Raw genomic sequence first — 17927 nt, forward strand, 5'->3', positions numbered from 1 at the left:
CTGTCACGGCACCGCTTGTAACTTGGTAATACCTCAGGCTGACTCCTTCAATGTCGACTACCAGGGTTAGACGTCAAAACCACAGTTGTGATTTTTGCAAAAGGTCGAAAAAGCTTTGCGATGGCTATGCGCTCAATAGTGCAAAGGCCCAGGCAGAGGCTTCTGGTGATGCAGCCGGTAAGTCCCAAACTGAACTGCCTTGATATTCACGATTTTTTCTGACAAAGAGCAGACCCCAAGATCTTGCCTTGCTCCTACTGCGTCAGAACAAAGAAGCAATGCCCTCTGAATCCTCATTGGGTTCGAGCAAGGTCCGCTGGATCCGCCCCAAAGAGCGAGTCGTCTGCATCGCCAGCAGCCGAAAATAGCGCACGAAAAAACTCTCGCAGCAAGCGACAGAGAACGGAACATCGAGATGCATCGACTTCTGCATCCAGAGACTTTGATCTCAGCTCGAGCGACATGTTGAACCTACTTCCGACCCCGTCTCCTAGCAACTTTCAATACTGGGAGGCACCCATTCCTAGCTTGGAAGGCCCTGAGGCTTTCCCGGCGGATGATACTTTTGCTTTTCTTGGATTGGAGACGGAATCTCCGGATGATCCTTCCGAGATTGGACTTGGGGATGCCAATTCCGAAGCGCCCGGGGGTTCCACCGATGGATCCAACGAGTCTTTGCAGGATGCCTTGTCCAACCTCACGGCTACCTTTGGGTCACAACCATCCGAGTTTGACTTTCAAGCTTCATGGGACTTTACTCAACAGCTGTCAGCAAGTTATGGATCCGGGCTTTCCACTCGGTCAGCACCTCTGAGGGGAAACGTTCGAAGAGATCATCGTCATCGTCGGCCTCGGCCCCCAACTTGGCTTGACAACAGTGCATCGCCTTCACTTTTTCATCCCGAGTTTGGATTGATGGAGCGACAGAATAGCAAACTCATGACGGAAAGCCTGTTGCAAGTTTATCATGATGTCTTGGAGAACAATCTTGCGTGCTGGCTTGCAGACGACACTTGCCCATACAAGATGCAGAGCAGGAGCAACAGGCGTGGACGGATGAACTCAGTAGCATCAACCTTCATGCCGGGAGATGCCCCGATACTTCCTGAATGGGGAACGGTGTGGTCCAACCGAATCTACCGTCGGGTTGTGCATCTTGATCAGGTGGCACGTGCAGCCAAGCTGGTTCGGCTCACACGCGCTGAGAGTCAGTCTGCATCGAGGGCTCTTGACTTGGTGATAATGGCCTTTGCGACCCAGTTCTCTCAAGGGAGCAAGCATCGGCGGCGATATCGTCCAGGATCCATCGACCCTTTGGAGCCAGAACCGTCAAGAGACATTGCCGATGAACTCGCCGACGAGTTTGAGCAGAACCTTCAGTTATCAGTTTGGGAACAAGCAAAGAAGGCTCTGCAAGATGTTTCTGAAGTTGAATCTTACAGAGTTGTTTACGCGGAGCTGATATTTGGTCTCACGCAACGACCTCGAACCAACGATGACTCTTTGGACGATTTCAGACCCCGCAAGAGCAAGGTTGGGAATGCCAAGATCTCAGCATTACCTCGAGTCTTGGAGCTCATGTCTGAGGATGGACCTCCCACATTCATGGAGAGGGCTGCTCGTAAGATGCAGGCTCTGAAGTACAACTTTGAGGCGAATGAAACAGGTTTCTTGGAGACGAGTCAACTGTATCAGCAACACAACGAAATTCGTGTCGACATGGAGGAGAGAGGCACGATAGGGTTGCTGTTCTGGCTCGCCGTCATGTTTGACACCGTCTCTTCATCCATGAATGAGAGGCCAATTGCCTTGGCTGATGAGGACTGTGAACATGATGCGGCTCAAGAGCAGCTGGCGAGCAAGGCTGCATCAGAGGCTCAACAAGCCAACATGCGTTGGGATCTCAATCTGTTCGCTCAAGATGGCCCGAACACACTTCATTGGCCTTGTCCTCAGGATGTTGCAGCCGAGGTTGTGACGAGGGCAGCGCCGATCAAAGTGCTGCTATTCCGCCACGTTTCATACTTGCAAAATGCCCTGCGGAAGAAGTTCTACCAGCAAGTGGAAGAGATCATCCAGAGCACCATCTCTACGTACCGATACTGGAACACGACATATGGCGCCTTCTTTCGAGATTTAGTTCGCGATTACGATTCAGTGCCTCCCAGGATGAAGTCATGGTTCGTTTGCATCGCAATACCATGGCATCTGGCTTCTCTTATGCTCTCCGACCTGATCGACTTTGTGGACAGGAACAACTTGGGACGCAAGGAAGCCACAATGTCTCGGATCAACTCTAAAATGACGGCCAGGATACGAAAGTCGAGCGCGATTGAACTGGCCGACCTCGCACGAGTTACATCACCACCACCAGACATGACCGGCAGTCCAGCAGACCAACTCCCAAACTTCCACTTTGCCGTGAACCAAGGCCCATTGCTTACAGAACCGTGGACCATTCTTTTGATTCGAGGGTTCGCCAAGGCTGCAATATTCCACTTGGGCGTAGCAGAGGACTTGAGGCAGCATGAGTTGTCGCTGGGACATGATAATGAGGATTTGCAGCAGAGTCTTAAACGGACGGAGTATTGTATTGGGGCGCTTTGGTCTTTGGGTCGCAAGTCGCAGATGGCAAAGGATATTGCAGAGGTTCTTAATGAGGAATTGAGGAGTTAGGGCTTGTTTTGGGAGGACCAGGATAATGAAAATGAGCGACGTTTCTTTCAAGGTGCTTTGTCCCAATTGACTTGCTTAACTCTGTCAACTTACTCTTGCATGTAATGAAATGAGTCGAGAACACGGTAATCGCTTTGCAGGTCAATGTCTGTAAAAAGGCTGATAGAACGGTGTAACAAATCACCGTCATATTGTCAAGTCGGCACAAGGGCTCTCCATCTTGGACGGAAACTGGTGTCGTTCGTCGTCACAGATGCAACAAACACGTGGCCTACCCTTGCTGCATTCTTCCACATGGCTTCGGGAAGTTTGCTTCAGCTGCAGGCGAAAACCCAAGGGAAACCCTACCCCAATGTTTTTGGATGATGATCTTATCAGCATGAGTCTCAAAGGCGCCAAAGGTCCAGAAGGTCAATACCGCAACTAACTTTGCTAACTGAAATGGCTTCTTCAGTCATGCATTCCATTATATGACGACAGTAAGTGATGAAGCCTAGTTGGAGCGTCGCTAATACCCTAAGCCAGACCTCTTATCTGCCGTGATACCTGACACCACCTTGGAGAGAACCACCTCTAAGGCTACGACTGTGGTGATGAGTACATTTATAAAAGAAATTCCTAAAGTTTCCAAGGGACTTTGTAGGAATGCATAATGGTTATTAAAACCTTGCTATTCCTTCCTAGCTTCTTTCATGTTGACAAGAATCCTTAGGGTAACCAATGTTGCCATTCTTACAATGTCCCTTATTCCCACCCTTACCTGATAACTCAGGAGACGGCCTGCTGGGCGACATGCCGAAGCCAGCCGGAAACAACTCACATCAATTAAAGACAATTGAGACCTTCTAAAGGAGGTTTAGTGAAGGACGGGCAATCAATGAAGCCACAGGGGCATGTGGTTGTGCTTGGCCCTGCTCATGACGGTTAGTGTTCAGCTCGGGACGGTGGTGAGTTACAGCCACAGCGGATGTGGCTGCATAATCGTAATTGCGACCCTATCAGTAAAATTATGATGGATCGTAACAATCCTAGCATTCAGAAGTTCTGGAATTCACCAACAGACTCTTCTTCCTGCTGCAATCGCACGTGCTTGCCTCGGGCATTTAGGGTAGGATATCCAGAAACGGCAAGTTCACCAAGGCGAACACGCCCCACATGGGACGGGAGGGGCCGCGGCCGCTCCGCCACCCGAGCAGGGGATGTACTTTTGACATGAAACGAACAAGCCCCAAAGATAATCAATCATCTGGAGATCGAACGGCGGAAAGAGGAGAGATTGCATCCTGCAAGGACTAGGAGAGAGCCAAGTGGATCGTTTACTTTTGGCAAGGCACAATCGCTGGGTTTCGCCAGATTCGGATCTGATGCCGGCTTGGCCGGCTTCTGCTGAACACTCTGACAAAGGAATTGCAACTACTGCACCTACTCGAACTCTATCTACTCCTTCAACGTTAGACAAGGGAATTATCCAAGTCAAACGTAATAAATGTCCCTCAAAGATAAAAAAAAAGGAGGTGATCGACGCACCCGCAGCAACGCCTCTAGCAAGACCCAGTCTTGGCAATTGACTCTCCATCCTCGGCCCCTTCAATGGCCCACTTGTGGCCTTCAGCACTCTTACCCTTGGTCTTCTCAACACCGTTTCTGTCAAACTGCCCGCTGCCAGTCTGGTCCTGAAAGAGATGGTTCTTTTCAAAGTCGGCAATCTCCTGCCTCAGGGTCGCTTCACTGACACCATTGTCGTGGGCCATCTGGGGAATGTCGATGTATGCATTCTGACTCCCTTTGACGGTGCCAAGGTTGTAGTAGAAGGGTTCAATCTTGTACTTTTCAAAGGCTGGGTACTTTTTCATCTCTGGAATTCGGTAAAAGTCGTATGCCACCGTACGGCATTGGACCACCTTGTGGACTGCGTCTTCGGCCTTGATGACAAAGTTGCTGTCGGCGCCGTTCTTGGGGAGATAGCCCTTGGCATCCCATAGGACGACGCCAGCTCTGCGCACGAGAGAGTCGTAGGTATTGGCACTTTGAACAATGTCCTTTGTAGAAGACCAAGTCGGCCGCACGCCACCATTATCCAGCAGATTCTGTGCAGCGCGGTCGACGTTTCCGTCAGGGGAAGTAAAGGACTTGAGAGCAGGCAGAGTTGTTTGACCATTACTGGTAAACTTGTTGGTGAATTGGATGAACTCGTTGTAGTTGAGGGTGCCGTAGCGTCCGTTGCCCTTTTTGCCCTTGCAAATGTCCAATTTGTTGACGTCGACTTTCTTTTCGTCCGCATACCACGCATCTATGGTTGCTTGGTAGGCGAACCAGATGAAGATGCGCTCGTAGGCTCCGCCTATGCCACCGGCAATGACATAGACGGAAAGAAAGAAGAGGAGGAAGCCCAAAGAGAGCTTCATTCTGAAAGAGTGGGGGTGATAAAGAACGACTCAATATTTTGTAAAATAGTGACTTAGTGAATGACTGTCAAGAAAGAGTGAAAGAGAATGAGTATTGTCGTGGTTGTAAAGACACCAGGGCTTTACAGACAAAAGACGTGAACGAGTGACTTACCCTGCAAACTTCACATGGGCTGGACGAGGAGACGTATTAATGAGCAGAGGCTCATCTCAGATGAAGAATGAAACTTCAAGTCTCGAATAATGTGGTGCCGAGGTCAGCTCATCCACGGCTCAGCCATGTTCAACCAGCTCAGATTGATTGACCTTTTCCGACCCTTGATTAATTCGCGCTGCCCTGCATGAAGAAAAACTCCTGTCTCAGCGCTAGGACCAAGGAATCCGACACCTTTCTCTTCCTGGAGAAACGCAGCGATGCAAAAGTGATCAGTGCCCCCATTGACCATCTCCACCGATTATCTCCCAGCCCCAGTCTGCCCTGTGAGGCTGTGACGGTCTCGGTCTGGTGATCACGTCCGTGTTGAAACAAACAATCTTAAAACTAGGAGCGGGAAAAAATCCTTCACGATGGTGCTGGTAAGCTGACGGACAATATCTCCCAAACAGAAGGATCCTTTGCGAGTGGAGTTTTGTTCGGTTCAGCTGGTCTACAGGGGTTAATGATGCAACGGCGAGATCATAGTCGGACGGTTACTAAGATGATTGTTTGAGGGCTTGGAGGGTGGCATATAATGTTGGAATCGTCCACCCTGAATCTGTCAGACAAGCCTCGCTGCGTACCTTTCATTGCATTCATTCTTTTCAGATCAATCTTTACTCTTTTTCTCCCATTTATTCTTTTCTAATACTTTACCTTCGTTAAGACATTCTCATCTTTACTCTCATTGAGAACAACCCTCATTCTTTTTTCTTCACTGCCGACTGGAGATGAAGCTCGGCTCCAACCTTCAGTCGTTGTTGCTAGCGGCCACCCTCGGCTTCGCCAAAGAAGAGGAGGTCGTGGCCGGCACAGACTTTTCGCCATGTCCCTCAGCGTGTGACGGCACCGGCCCCAGTGACTGGGCCGTCTATGGGTCTCTTGAAAGCCTTTCACGCTGCGAGAAGCCCATGCTGTTTGACTTTGCGGTTCTCAACCCTCTGGATGACCCGGAGACAACTGCCAAGTTTAGAGCCTGTACTTCTGATGAGAAGACTGCCTCTCGACTAGCCCGTTGTGCTGAAGCTGAGATTCCGCATGATGGAGACTCCTTGAAGGGTGCCCGCGGTGCCTGGTGGTCTTCCGAGATTCGAGCTGCTGGCAAGGAGCAGCACATTGTCGCTGGTATCGAACATATCGAGGAACAGCTTCATCGCGATGAAAAGGCCAAGAAGGATACCATTTTCTTCAGCTAGTACGTCAAAATTTTCACGTCTGATCCATCTTTGGCATTGTCTCTAACCTGATTGAATAGCGTTAAGGGCACTGTTGTCGGCTTCTACCTCGGTGGTCTTGTCGACAAGACCAACGCCGTGTCTTCCCTTCTGGAGGAGATCAGCCAGCGCTCGCAAGCAACTGACGCATCCCGAGGTATTATTCAGGTGTGTGGTGGCAACCTCACTGCCGATTACACTGTGGGAGTTGCCATCTCCACTGAAAACGATCTCATCTTCATTCAGAAGACGATCAAGTCGTGGGTCGAGGCTAAGTGTGTCACCACTGGCGATGCCTCTGACGAGGAGAATCTTGACCATCTCAAGATCAAGTTGATCCCCACTAAGAATGCCAGGAGCCTCCTCTCTCGCCACGCTCACTCCCATGGCCACTCCCACTCACACCTCCACTCTCACCACAACGCTCTGATGTCACGAGCTACTTGCACCACCCGGAAGGTCATCTCTGGAGATTCCTGCGGTTCCCTTGCCACAAAGTGCGGAATCAGTGGTGCTGACTTTACCAAGTACAACAACTACGACAAAAACTTGTGCTCGAAGCTTGTAGAGGGCCAGGTCGTCTGCTGTTCATCGGGGTCGCTGCCAGATCTTAGGCCCAAGCCCAAGGCAGACGGTGAATGCTTTTCTTACACGACCAAGGTATGAGCTTCTCATCATTCAGAAGGGCATTGATTTAAGCTGATGCGTGATTTGCAGAAAGACGACAGCTGCTCAAAGATTGCCGCTGCCAACGGTCTCAAGGCGACGGACCTCGATGGGTTCAACAAGGAGACTTGGTAAGTACGCCATATCTGCAACTTGATTCCATGCTAACAATCCACTCTAGGGGCTGGAACGGATGCAAGAACCTCTTGATCGGACAGACCATCTGCCTGAGCAAGGGAACACCCCCACTTCCTGCACCTGTTTCCAACGCTCAATGTGGGCCAACCAAGAAGGGAACCAAGAAGCCCTCGGGAGACAAGAAGCTGGCTGATCTCAACCCTTGCCCGCTGAATGTCTGTTGCAACGTCTGGGGTCAATGTGGTATGTTGATATCGATATCACTTGTTGTGCCGAAATACCGCTAACACCTCCCAGGAACTACCAAGGACTACTGCACCAAGTCCAAGTCCGAAACGGGCAACCCAGGCACTGCCAAGCCAGGCGAGAACGGATGCGTGTCTAACTGCGGCATGGACATTGTCAACAATGGCAAAGCACCTTCTGAGTACAAGAAGATCGCCTACTTTGAGTCCTGGAACCAAGATCGCCCGTGCCTTCACATCCGCCTTCACGTCTGGTTGGACCCATGTTCACTTTGCCTTTGCCAACATCACCAAGGACTACAAGGTCAACGTCGAGGACACATACGGCCAGTTCAAGAACTTCAAGGGTCTCAAGGGTGTCAAACGCATTGTTGCCTTTGGTGGATGGTCCTTCTCTGTTGGTATCCCTACCTACGCGATTCTACGCGAGGCTGTCAAGCCAGCCAAGCGAGAGGCATTTGCCACCGAGATTGTCAACTTTGTCAACAACAACAAGCTTGACGGTGTCGACTTTGACTGGGAGTATCCAGGTGCCCCAGATCTACCGGACATTCCTGCTGGAGGCGAGAAAGAACCGGATGACTATCTCGAGTTTTTGAAGCTGGTCAGAAAGAAGCTGGGTAAGGAAAAGTCTCTTTCTATTGCAGCCCCTGCTTCTTTCTGGTACCTCAAGCAGTTTCCCATTGGTGAAATCTCAAAGATCGTGGACTATGTAAGTTGACCTTTGACCTGGTCGAGAACAGCAGGCTAACAGGCCTCACAAAGATTGTCTACATGACGTATGATCTTCACGGTAAGACACTGAATCTTCTTCTGGTTGACTGATAGCTAACTAGTCGCAGGCCAATGGGATTTCGAGTCGTCATGGGGCGCTGAGGGTTGTCCCAAGGGTAGCTGTCTTAGATCACATGGTAAGTGGCGCTCTTTCTCCCATACCAGATTATGACTAACACAGATATAGTCAACATGACCGAGACCATGAACTCACTGGCCATGATCACCAAGGCTGGTGTCGAGGCACGACAAGTCGTGGTTGGTGTCTCCAGCTACGGACGATCGTTCCAGATGAGCAACGCCAACTGCAAGGGTCCCATGTGCACGTTTACTGGCAATGGAGCGAAGAAGGGGAAGTGCACCGATACGTCTGGCTACATATCTAATGCCGAGATCGAGACGATCAAGGCTGAAAAGAATGTCAACTCTTGGTGGGATCAGACCACGGATACTGACTACATGATTTACGACAGTAAGTGACGAGGTGGACAGTGAGTTAAGGTGGCAATGGTTGACACGGTTCTAGACACGGAATGGGTCGCGTACATGACAGAGACAACGAAGAAGCGCAGGATCTCCAAGTACAAGGTGAGTTTGTTACGTCTACCTATAGAGCATAGAACTGACGAGTTTCCAGGGCCTCAACTTTGGCGGCACCTCTGATTGGGCCATCGATCTTCAACAGTTCTGGGCTGATACCGAGAACATCGATGATACTCGAAGCAACTTTACCGAAGGAACCGACGGAACCTACGAGTGGTGCGACAAGGAGTACGACTCAGTTGAAGACATTCCCGACTCGAGCCCCGGAAAGTGCATTCCCTCGTATATTTTAGGAGGCCTTAAGAAAGAACTCGCCACCGCCATAACGGATTACAAGGAGGTGTCCAAAGGTTAAGATGACAAGGTAAGAATGCGCTTTTAATCCTCACTTCGAGACCCCTTCGCTGACACACGACAGTTCAAGTGGTATGTCGACTGGGTCAAGGACGGCATCGATCCCGCTCTGGACAAGTTCATGCAAATTATTGCCGGCGAAGGCAACAAGTACATGGACTGCGAGTGGTCATCCCAGTTCAACGAAGGGTCCGGCTCTTGTACCAAGGTCTACCTCAAGGTCCCGCCAGGCATGGGGGGTGGGTTGAGAGTCATCAAGTACAAGGTGGTTGACGAAGACGGCTTCTACAAGGCCCTCCTGGAGCACACAGGCATTGAGAAAGACTGGATCGAATGGCGCGACTATTCTCAGCCCGATCCTTGCCCCTGTGCAACAGGACCCCTCAAGGCTCGAGACGCCAAGGAGGAACTGAAGGCGGAAGCTAAGGCGGCCGCATTCTGTCCCTGCCTCAACGATGCCACAATGTTCAAGAACTATCCTCGTCGAAGAAAGGACACGGGCAAGATCAATGTGCCCAATCCCAAGGAGATGATCGACGAGGCCATTCCCAAGACGGATGAACTTGCCGACCTTCTAGACTACACGTACAGCAAGAGCAAGGATAGGAGTCTTGACGCGTCTGGTGAGGATGCTGCCACTGCTTTCAGCATGCCTGTCTTCATGCTTGAGGATGCTATCGAGTCTATCAAGACGGTCAAGGAGATTGGTGAGAAGCAGAAGGAGACTAAGACGAAGGAGTTGGTCATGAACATTCTGACCATCGTCTTTGCCGTCATCCCCTTTGTCGGTCAAGCAGCTTCAGCTCTCGGTGGCGCCGCAGTCATCGCCCGTGCCGCTCTCATTGTTGGAGAAGCCGGTAACGCGGCACTGAGCATCGTTGAGATCGTCGACGACCCCCTCTCTGCGCCGTTTGCCATTCTGGGCATGCTCATCGGTGCGGGTGGTATCAAGACCAAGGGCCCTCGCAAGGCCTTCAACGATGCTGCTGAAGCTCGTCGTGTCCTTGATACTGGCAAGCTCAAGCTGTTTTCTCCTGCTTTTAGACGCAAGGATGAAGCAGTTCAGAACCTCTTGAAGAAGCAGACTTGCAAGATTGGATGAGTGGTCTAAGTCACCCAGAGGCCAAGTTGTCTCAGACTCCCGAGCGGTTCGACCGCCCCTGAGTGTTCGTATCTATCGTCTAGATGGAGTGCATCATTGTTTGCAAGTTGGAGGATGGATGGAGTCTCGCAAAAGAAAAACTGGTCGGTAGCAATGTAAAACCAATAAGAATGTGATTCAATGCAGGTTGATCTATCTGATTGACTACCGTCCACGACCTCTACGACCCCCTCGACCTCCTCGCCCACCTCGGCCCGATTCTCTTTGCTTCTTCGGGAAAGCAGAGGCATAATTCATGATATCCGCCACATTCTGCTCGTAGGAACGAGGCATCGTTCGGTTGCTGACGCTAACATTGTCCAGAGTGACCTCCTCCAAGGGCGTCGGTGTCGACGGCTTCATCTCCTTCCACAGCAAAGCCTCATCCATGGCCACCTCGTCGACATCCGGAATTTCAGAAAGGGAATCCCACTGCGCGATGGATTCCGCAGAGGCGTGCTCTTTGATGTATCCCATGAAGTTGTCGTAGCAACCTTGGTTTTGGACTTCTTCGTACAAGAGGTTGTTGATCTTGGGTTGAAGCTCGACGAAGCGATCAAAGTCTTTGGCCACGATCATTGCGTGAGCAGCTGCTTGCTTCAAAACGGGCACTCTTTGGGCGAGCTCCATGTAGGTCTCGGGGCTTGCCAGCCTTGGGTACCAGATCGTATACGGCAGGTCCTTTTGAGGCAGAGAAGTGTCGATATCGTCGACCCAGGTAAGGTCATCGTTCATGATGAAGCGGGCGTGGACAAACTTTCGGAATCGCTCAAGATCGGGTTGTTGGGAGCACCATTTGGCGAAGAAAGTGTTGTGATAAATCCCACGGACGATGCACTGAGCTTCACCGTTGATGAGTTGTGGCCGCCGCAGACGAGCGTATCGATCGATGTTGCCCGAATACGCCGCCATGAGGATCAAGAGATCCTTGTCCACGGTTGGAAGATCGAGAGGCAATGGATTCCACAACAGGGAGACCACATCGTCCGGGATCGGCCGCGTCCCTGGATGAGGACCCTCAGCTCCCAACCTCCAGTCTTCGGCAATGTCAAAATAAGGCGGGTAGAGGTCTCGGCTAATTGGCTGCCTCTTGTCTAGAGCTGATCGCACGCGAGTATCGCCGTTGAGAAGAGCCCCAGGCTTCGGATGAAGGGAAACCGTGCAGTTATAGTCGTCCATAACCCTGTACCTTGCCGGCGCACTCATAATTCTGTCATAGATTTCTTGGCCGCTGGCCTTATTGTCTCGGGCTTCCTCGGCAACGGCAACATCAGGCAACACATCGAGTTCATCGTACAGCTCCGTATACCCGCCAGCCGCACACGCACGAGCGACCAAGTAGGGCATTATCGGGTTCGGATAAGCTTTCAACAAACTTCGTAGGGTCTGCTCGCTTGGTATGTCGGGATACCAGAAGCAATAGGGGAGCTCTTGGGTCGGTGGGTTTGGCTCTGGGAGACGGTTGCTCATGATAGCCCGAGCGTTGAGTGCCCGTAAGATTGACGGATGCTGTGTTTTGCCTCGTAGCTCCTCGGCAAATCCATCATGTTGGCGAATACCGCTCACCAAGCAGCGAATCGTCACATAGTGGGATAAATCTTGTGGGACAGCCTCTCCTCGAATAGCTGCTTTGAGGACATTGAAGTCAAGCCGTCCCACCTCCTCCCGTAGCTCGAGTGGTTCTTCTCGAGACATTTTTAGAGAAAGATAAACCGGCTGATGAAAAGATTAAGAAGAGCGTGCATGTTAGCAGAGAAGGTGGCACACGGTCCTACTCATAACTGTCAGGCTGTCAGCCAATGAGGCGGTGATGCACGGCAGAATTGATGGACGATGGAGAACGAGGATGTCCCTGAAGCTGATCTGCGCTTGTGGATACAAAGAGGGCCAAGAGGGTCAAGGAAGAATTCAGGGGTAGAGGGAGTGTATTGTGGCGAAGCAAAAATCCTTGTCAACGAGCTGGAACGTGCGAAGAGCCCATGTGAACACCCCACCGTGCCCACTTCATTACATTCAAGAGAAAGCTATGGAAATGGACAAGGAATATAATAGCTTCTAGGTGATATGGCTGTCGTAGACTGACACATGTGTCCCTGCCGCTATGTAGTTACGCCTCGGCATCCTCGACCTCTTCGCGAACTCCACCAACCTTGACGTCAAGCTGCATTTCCTGCGCATGTTGATGCAGCATAACAGTGCGTCCACCCTTAGAAGACAAGACGCCTCCAGTGACGCCACCCTTGACAAACAATAGCAGAATATCTTCTAGCTCAATACCCTTTGTCTCGGGGTAGAAACAGTACACCATAAGAAGGAAGCAGGCGCTGAGGACAGCAAAGATGATGAAAGTTTTCCACCCAATATTTTCTGTAGAGTCAGCAAGATACGGCATCCAAGTGTCGCAGGGCACAGTTACTGAATGCAATGGGAGTTATCTTAACAACGGCAAAGACCGCCATCCAGTTCCAGCCAGAGGTAATGGCTTGCATTCTGGCTCTAACTCGGGTAGTGTTGATCTCGGTGGGATAGAACCAGGGCACAGGTAACCATCCGACTCCAATAATGAGCTGGAAGAGAACGATAAAGGCAGTAGCTCCATACGCAGAGCCTGTAGATTCAAGAGAGAGAAGAATCGAAACCATGACGAAACAGAAGCTAAGCCCGGCTGAACACGCCATGAGAAGTGTCCGCCGGCCGTAACGATCCATCAAGAAGACTGGGATGCAGCTGCCGATGAGGTAGGTGATTTGAGAACAGCCTCCCACAATGAGAGAAGTATTTCGATCGAGACCCATGCTGCCTTGGAAAATGACGGGCGCATAGTAGTTGATCATGTTGCTGCCTGAGAACTGCTGTGCAAGCTGGATGGAGATGGTGATGAGTAGCCTTCGAAGGTTCTGCACTTCGCCCCAGGAGAAAAGTTCCTTGATGCTGAAGGGGCGATCCTTTTGCTCTTCTTCCAAACCGCTTCGGATATCGAGTAGGGTTCTATTGACATCCGGGTCGTCATCAGTCTTATCAGCAATTGCCGCAATGGTTTGGCGAGCTTCTTCGTATTTTTCATGCTGGACGAGCCATCGGGGGGATTCGGGAAGACCAATGACTTGCAAGATGAGGCAGATGGCAAACACCGCTTGGAATGCTAGGGGGAATCTCCACTGGAGCGAAGACTCGGTGAAGCTGGTTCCATAGTCCATCCTGGGAAATGCTCAGTCAGTTACCATATCGAAGTAATCGATCCGACCACACAGCAAATGTCGTACAAGGCGGTGATATTGCCTTGCATATCAGCATCAGGGTGATTAAAGTCTCTTCCAAACCGATTTTCAGCACCAATCAGCCCAGCCATGACCCCCTGGTCGAAACCGAGTAGAAGAAAGGCCTGGCATGATGCCAACGTGATTGCCAGAACAAGTTTCTGACCTCGAAAGGTATGTTTCCATAGTGCCACATTGGTGATCGGGTATGGATGAGGATGGGTATGAGACGGAAAAAGCCGCAGACGCCCGATCTCTTTTAAAACTATAGTTGTCTGTCGATCAATTCGTCCCGGATTACACCGATGCCCGATTACCAAGGTGAGGAGACAGCCTTAGCCAAAGACCTTGCCGCTCGGTTCAAGCTTCGACGAGGGCCGAGAAGTATCTGTGGGTACGGAGAAATGAAGTTCGAGATAGCAGGTTATTCATTGGTGTCAGAGCCAACGAGTCAGAAGGATTATGCTTGTTGGGCATGGATCACATGGTGCCTACTGTCGGCGACCCAGGGGCTACGACAGACACCTGTGCCTACCTATGGTTATGGCGAGTTGGCAACCATGAATATGACTCAATCACCTAACAATCGTACCGCAAACAGAAGGTAACCTTCTTTAAGTACTCAACGGGTGATTGCTATAACTGCCTACGTCCTGTTAAAAAGAATCCTCTCTTTAGGATATGTACTGCGAGAACATTCCTTCTGTACTCCCGATTGCCTTAAGATTCCTCAGCCATACTCCATACTCCATGCTACAGGCTGGAGATAATGACGTGGAGAGCTGGGGAAGGAGTGTGGAGATGCGGGGGATGCTGTGGTGTCTTGGGCTTATCCTAGCACATCACACGATGACCTTTTGATCCGCCTCACTCTTGTGTCCGTGCAGCTTCGTTGTTCGGTCAATGTCGGTGTGACGATCCCCTGCTAACCCAGATTGTTGCTTCCATTCCACCTGTTGGTGCAGGTTTGGGCTGGGAGGGTGGCGGAGATATTTCCGAGGGTTATTCCGGAACACGGGAGCGAATGCTGATGCCACGACGTAACTCGTGTGGATGAACGAAGGATACTTGATTAGGTACATCACGCCCCGGCTAGGGGTCCAAAGGGCCAGAATCCAGGATGAGTGGGGATAGGGCAGCGTCTCCAAGGAGAGCAACGACCAAAAAGAGCATATCCTCATTAATGATATAAGAAGACGCATTCGGCAACTCAACATACCCCAAGAAATCGCCGATACTGTCGACGATATGGGCTGAACACTAGGAGCTGTTCTTGGAATCCTACTTACCTTACTCACAGCCTTGAGAGAACAGCACCCTCAAGCACCAATTCACATCTCAAGAAGCTGTCACCGCTGCAATTCTCTGCGACGCCCTTGACACAGCCTTTGAGTCCCTCAAGATATATACTACAGCACGAGAAGGACACCATACGGTTATGGATGGTCTGATCCCATTTACGGATAAGTTTGGACAGACGATGAGCTTTGAGACCGCATTGCGAAAGGCGAAGGAGAAGGCAGAAGGTACAGGTTCTCTGAAGTAATTGATAGATCACAGTTCTTCTAAACTACAGCTCATCATGGTGACCAACTCTATCCCGGTCAAATGCACTGACTCCATGACTTCCACTTGTAAAGATCAACTTATCCAGTTGTTCTTCTGTCAACATCTGAGTAAAGTTGCCTTGGAAGGGTACGATCTCATTCGTGCCAGCGCGATACAACCTAATGGACGGATACGAGTCAATCTCAATCGGCACATCATTAGCATCGACGTTGATCACAGCTATAGAAACCTGCTTAGAAAGGCCCAACTTTGAGTATCTGGATCCAAGCTCTTTCATATGCCTATGAAGCCTATCCATGTCTATCAGTAATTATTTAGAGCGACTTTGGAGATTGGGGAACTTACTCTGTGCAGTATTCACACCACGGGACGTAGAACTCAACGAGGACATCTCGGGCCTTGTCATAGACGAACTCGTCAAAGTTGCTGCCAACCAACGTGGTCAAGAAGGGCTGGGAAGCAGGCACTGGCTCGGATTTGATCGTCGGCGTTAATGTCCCTTCCAAGAATGCAGATATGTGCTTGGCAATCCTGTTGGCATTGCAAGCCGATGTCGACATCGGATACGCCCTTCCTTGGGGATCTGCAATAGCGAACCCAAGCTTGACATCATTGCTTAGATGCATCTGCTTACATCTTGCAGGGTAATCCGGGGCAAAGACTTTCAGAAATGTCATTTGATCCTGGTACTTTTTGGCAAGAGGAATCAAAGACTTGACAAGCTCAACCCTTTCTTCACGCTTACTGAAGAAGATTTGAGCCAGTGGTTTCCCATCCTAAATCGGTTAGCAGGATGAATGTGTTCAAGTAAGGATGACTTACTGCAATGGCATGTTCATAGATCACTGGATCATGTTCGCGGATCAGAGGTGTAGTTGCATTTTGCAAGAAAGCGTTGATATCGTCCACGTTGAAGGGCCCGCGGTAGTAGACAGGATCGTCTTCCTCCTGTGTATAAACAGCGATGGAAGGTTGCGTACTGTGTCCGTCTAAAGCATCAACAGAACCGAAGCTGTAATGCGCCCGCCACCGCTCAGCAACGTTGTTGAAATTCTTGCGGTCTTGTTGGCGGTCTGATGAGCCAAGAAATGCAACGACCGCCACTCGGGCTGGAGTCGCGAAATCAATGTGACCTTTACCAGTCAAGTCCGTGACTGGAGAACCAGATTGTCTTTCGATATACTTGACAACTCTGCCGTCATGGTCAGTGTTGCACAGGTAAATATTGAGGTAGAAACCTACGAAGACGCATCCAAAGCTTCCTTGTACGTAATCAAATTGCCGTCGCCTGTTGTATACTTCAACGTAGGGACGGTGAAGACCTGTGCATCATCACAGGCAGACGGCTCCTCGTTGCAATTGACTGAGGCAATGGCTGTTTTGGTGAGTACCGAGGATACATTGTCCAGCAACCCTTGTACTCGATCGCATTCCTTACAGCCGTCTGCTGTGAACAGGATGAGCGATTTTCTTGAGGATATCAAAACGTTGAACTCTGCTTTGCGGAGTTTGATGCATGTCGTTGGAGTGGAAAGAGAAGCAAGGAAGAGCAGGGCAAAGATACGCATGGTGATGCGATCAACGGATTGAGAAACTTGGGTGAGAACTTGAAGCTTATCAGAAGGTAGGTTGAAAGCTTGAACCATATATTCAAATCATTACCCATTCATGAAGCTTCTATATCAGGGTACAAACTGCCTATTTTGGTATCCGAGTTACCACGACTGGTCTGTCAAGCCATGCCATTTCAGATAAGAGACCACGCGTTGACCATTGCTGCCTCAGGTGATCGTGTGACTAAAGTTTAGCACAAACTATAAACTGCCCTCTCCATCTCAAAGCTAGCTCATAAACGGCAGGTATTGTAAACCGTTTTACAACTGTCAAACGACTAGTGCCCCATTGTTGGACCAGTGTCGGGTCACGGCACGAATGCCAAATTTTAGCATGTTCTGGAATACGAATAGAACCGTTCATGGCTCCATCTGAAACCTAAAAACCTACAAGGGGTATGATTGCAGGGGCAGACCGGTACCATGTCAGTTATCGCGGGCATCAAGGCAGCCTAGCCTATCTACTACCGTTGGACCCTTGGTTAGTTATCGCAAGACCCTAGGAAATTGATCACGCTTAGCTTTAAGGTTTCAACTTCATCTGCCGAGCGCTACTTAGAGAGGATTAGACTTGCCAAGATGAAGTGGCAGAGCTTCGGTCTCTCCGTATTCCCTCCTATATGATTGGTGTAAAAAATAGCCATAGCCATCGGCAAGGGCCTTGCTGCGAGGTAGAGTAGACGTGATGAGTTTCATCGAAGTTTGGAAGACGGATAGATTATTAATCCAATAGCTGGCTCGGCAATGTTATTTAAAGTTTCCCTCTTCTTTGAACCCCTGTGACTTATGGAGTCTAATGACATACCCTCGTCGATGATAGCATGACCATTAGACAAGGTATCCTGCCGGTATCCGAACAGGCTCCCAGGTATTCTAACACTGACAATCCAATCAAACACAATACCAAGACGAGTAATTTCACAATATGGGCAGATCCATTTTGAAGGAGGTATCTTATCAGCGCTGCGGTACAAACCGCACCCTCATTTTCAGCCAAAGGCCATAGCGTTTGTCAGTCACTCAAAGTCAGATATCGATTGTGGAGTAACAGCTGGTGTGGTCCGTGATGGTAGCCCTTGTTGCCCCCAAAAACAACTCATTGAGATATCGACTAAGCCTTCTTCATATTCAGTCAC

General features: G+C 50.2%; 6 protein-coding genes across 6 annotated transcripts; 2 read left to right on the forward strand and 4 right to left on the reverse strand.

The window, feature by feature from the left end:
* Positions 1–876: 876 nt before the first annotated feature.
* Positions 877–2667, forward strand: NECHADRAFT_21011 (uncharacterized protein; the record flags this gene model as incomplete). Its single annotated transcript, XM_003041958.1, has 1 exon — positions 877–2667. A coding segment is annotated over one exon (1791 nt), but the record flags the coding sequence as incomplete, so codon positions are not given.
* Positions 2668–4217: 1550 nt separating this feature from the next.
* Positions 4218–5081, reverse strand: NECHADRAFT_86896 (uncharacterized protein; the record flags this gene model as incomplete). Its single annotated transcript, XM_003042022.1, has 1 exon — positions 4218–5081. The coding sequence occupies one exon, from the start codon at positions 5079–5081 to the stop codon at positions 4218–4220; it is 864 nt and encodes a 287-aa protein (XP_003042068.1).
* Positions 5082–6008: 927 nt separating this feature from the next.
* Positions 6009–10313, forward strand: NECHADRAFT_86897 (uncharacterized protein; the record flags this gene model as incomplete). The annotated part of the gene is made up of 13 exons (XM_003041959.1): positions 6009–6472; positions 6533–7151; positions 7209–7288; positions 7339–7538; positions 7593–7674; positions 7730–8243; positions 8279–8333; positions 8383–8451; positions 8502–8627; positions 8788–8805; positions 8841–8902; positions 8952–9207; positions 9253–10313. The coding sequence occupies 13 exons, from the start codon at positions 6009–6011 to the stop codon at positions 10311–10313; spliced, it is 3606 nt and encodes a 1201-aa protein (XP_003042005.1).
* A 606-nt stretch (positions 10314–10919) lies between these two features.
* NECHADRAFT_15348 (uncharacterized protein) lies at positions 10920–11978 on the reverse strand (the record flags this gene model as incomplete). Its single annotated transcript, XM_003042023.1, has 1 exon — positions 10920–11978. A coding segment is annotated over one exon (1059 nt), but the record flags the coding sequence as incomplete, so codon positions are not given.
* Positions 11979–12459: 481 nt separating this feature from the next.
* On the reverse strand, positions 12460–13701 carry NECHADRAFT_86899 (uncharacterized protein; the record flags this gene model as incomplete). The annotated part of the gene is made up of 3 exons (XM_003042024.1): positions 12460–12719; positions 12769–13532; positions 13574–13701. 3 exons carry the CDS (start codon positions 13699–13701, stop codon positions 12460–12462), a joined length of 1152 nt encoding a protein of 383 aa, XP_003042070.1.
* A 1619-nt stretch (positions 13702–15320) lies between these two features.
* NECHADRAFT_24347 (uncharacterized protein) lies at positions 15321–16731 on the reverse strand (the record flags this gene model as incomplete). The annotated part of the gene is made up of 4 exons (XM_003042025.1): positions 15321–15468; positions 15524–15954; positions 16001–16370; positions 16421–16731. Coding segments are annotated over 4 exons (1260 nt in total), but the record flags the coding sequence as incomplete, so codon positions are not given.
* Between the last annotated feature and the right edge of the window lie 1196 nt (positions 16732–17927).

Source organism: Fusarium vanettenii (genome assembly GCF_000151355.1).
Source record: "Fusarium vanettenii 77-13-4 chromosome 11 genomic scaffold NECHAsca_39_chr11_5_0, whole genome shotgun sequence".
NCBI classification, from domain to species: Eukaryota; Fungi; Ascomycota; class Sordariomycetes; order Hypocreales; family Nectriaceae; genus Fusarium; species Fusarium vanettenii.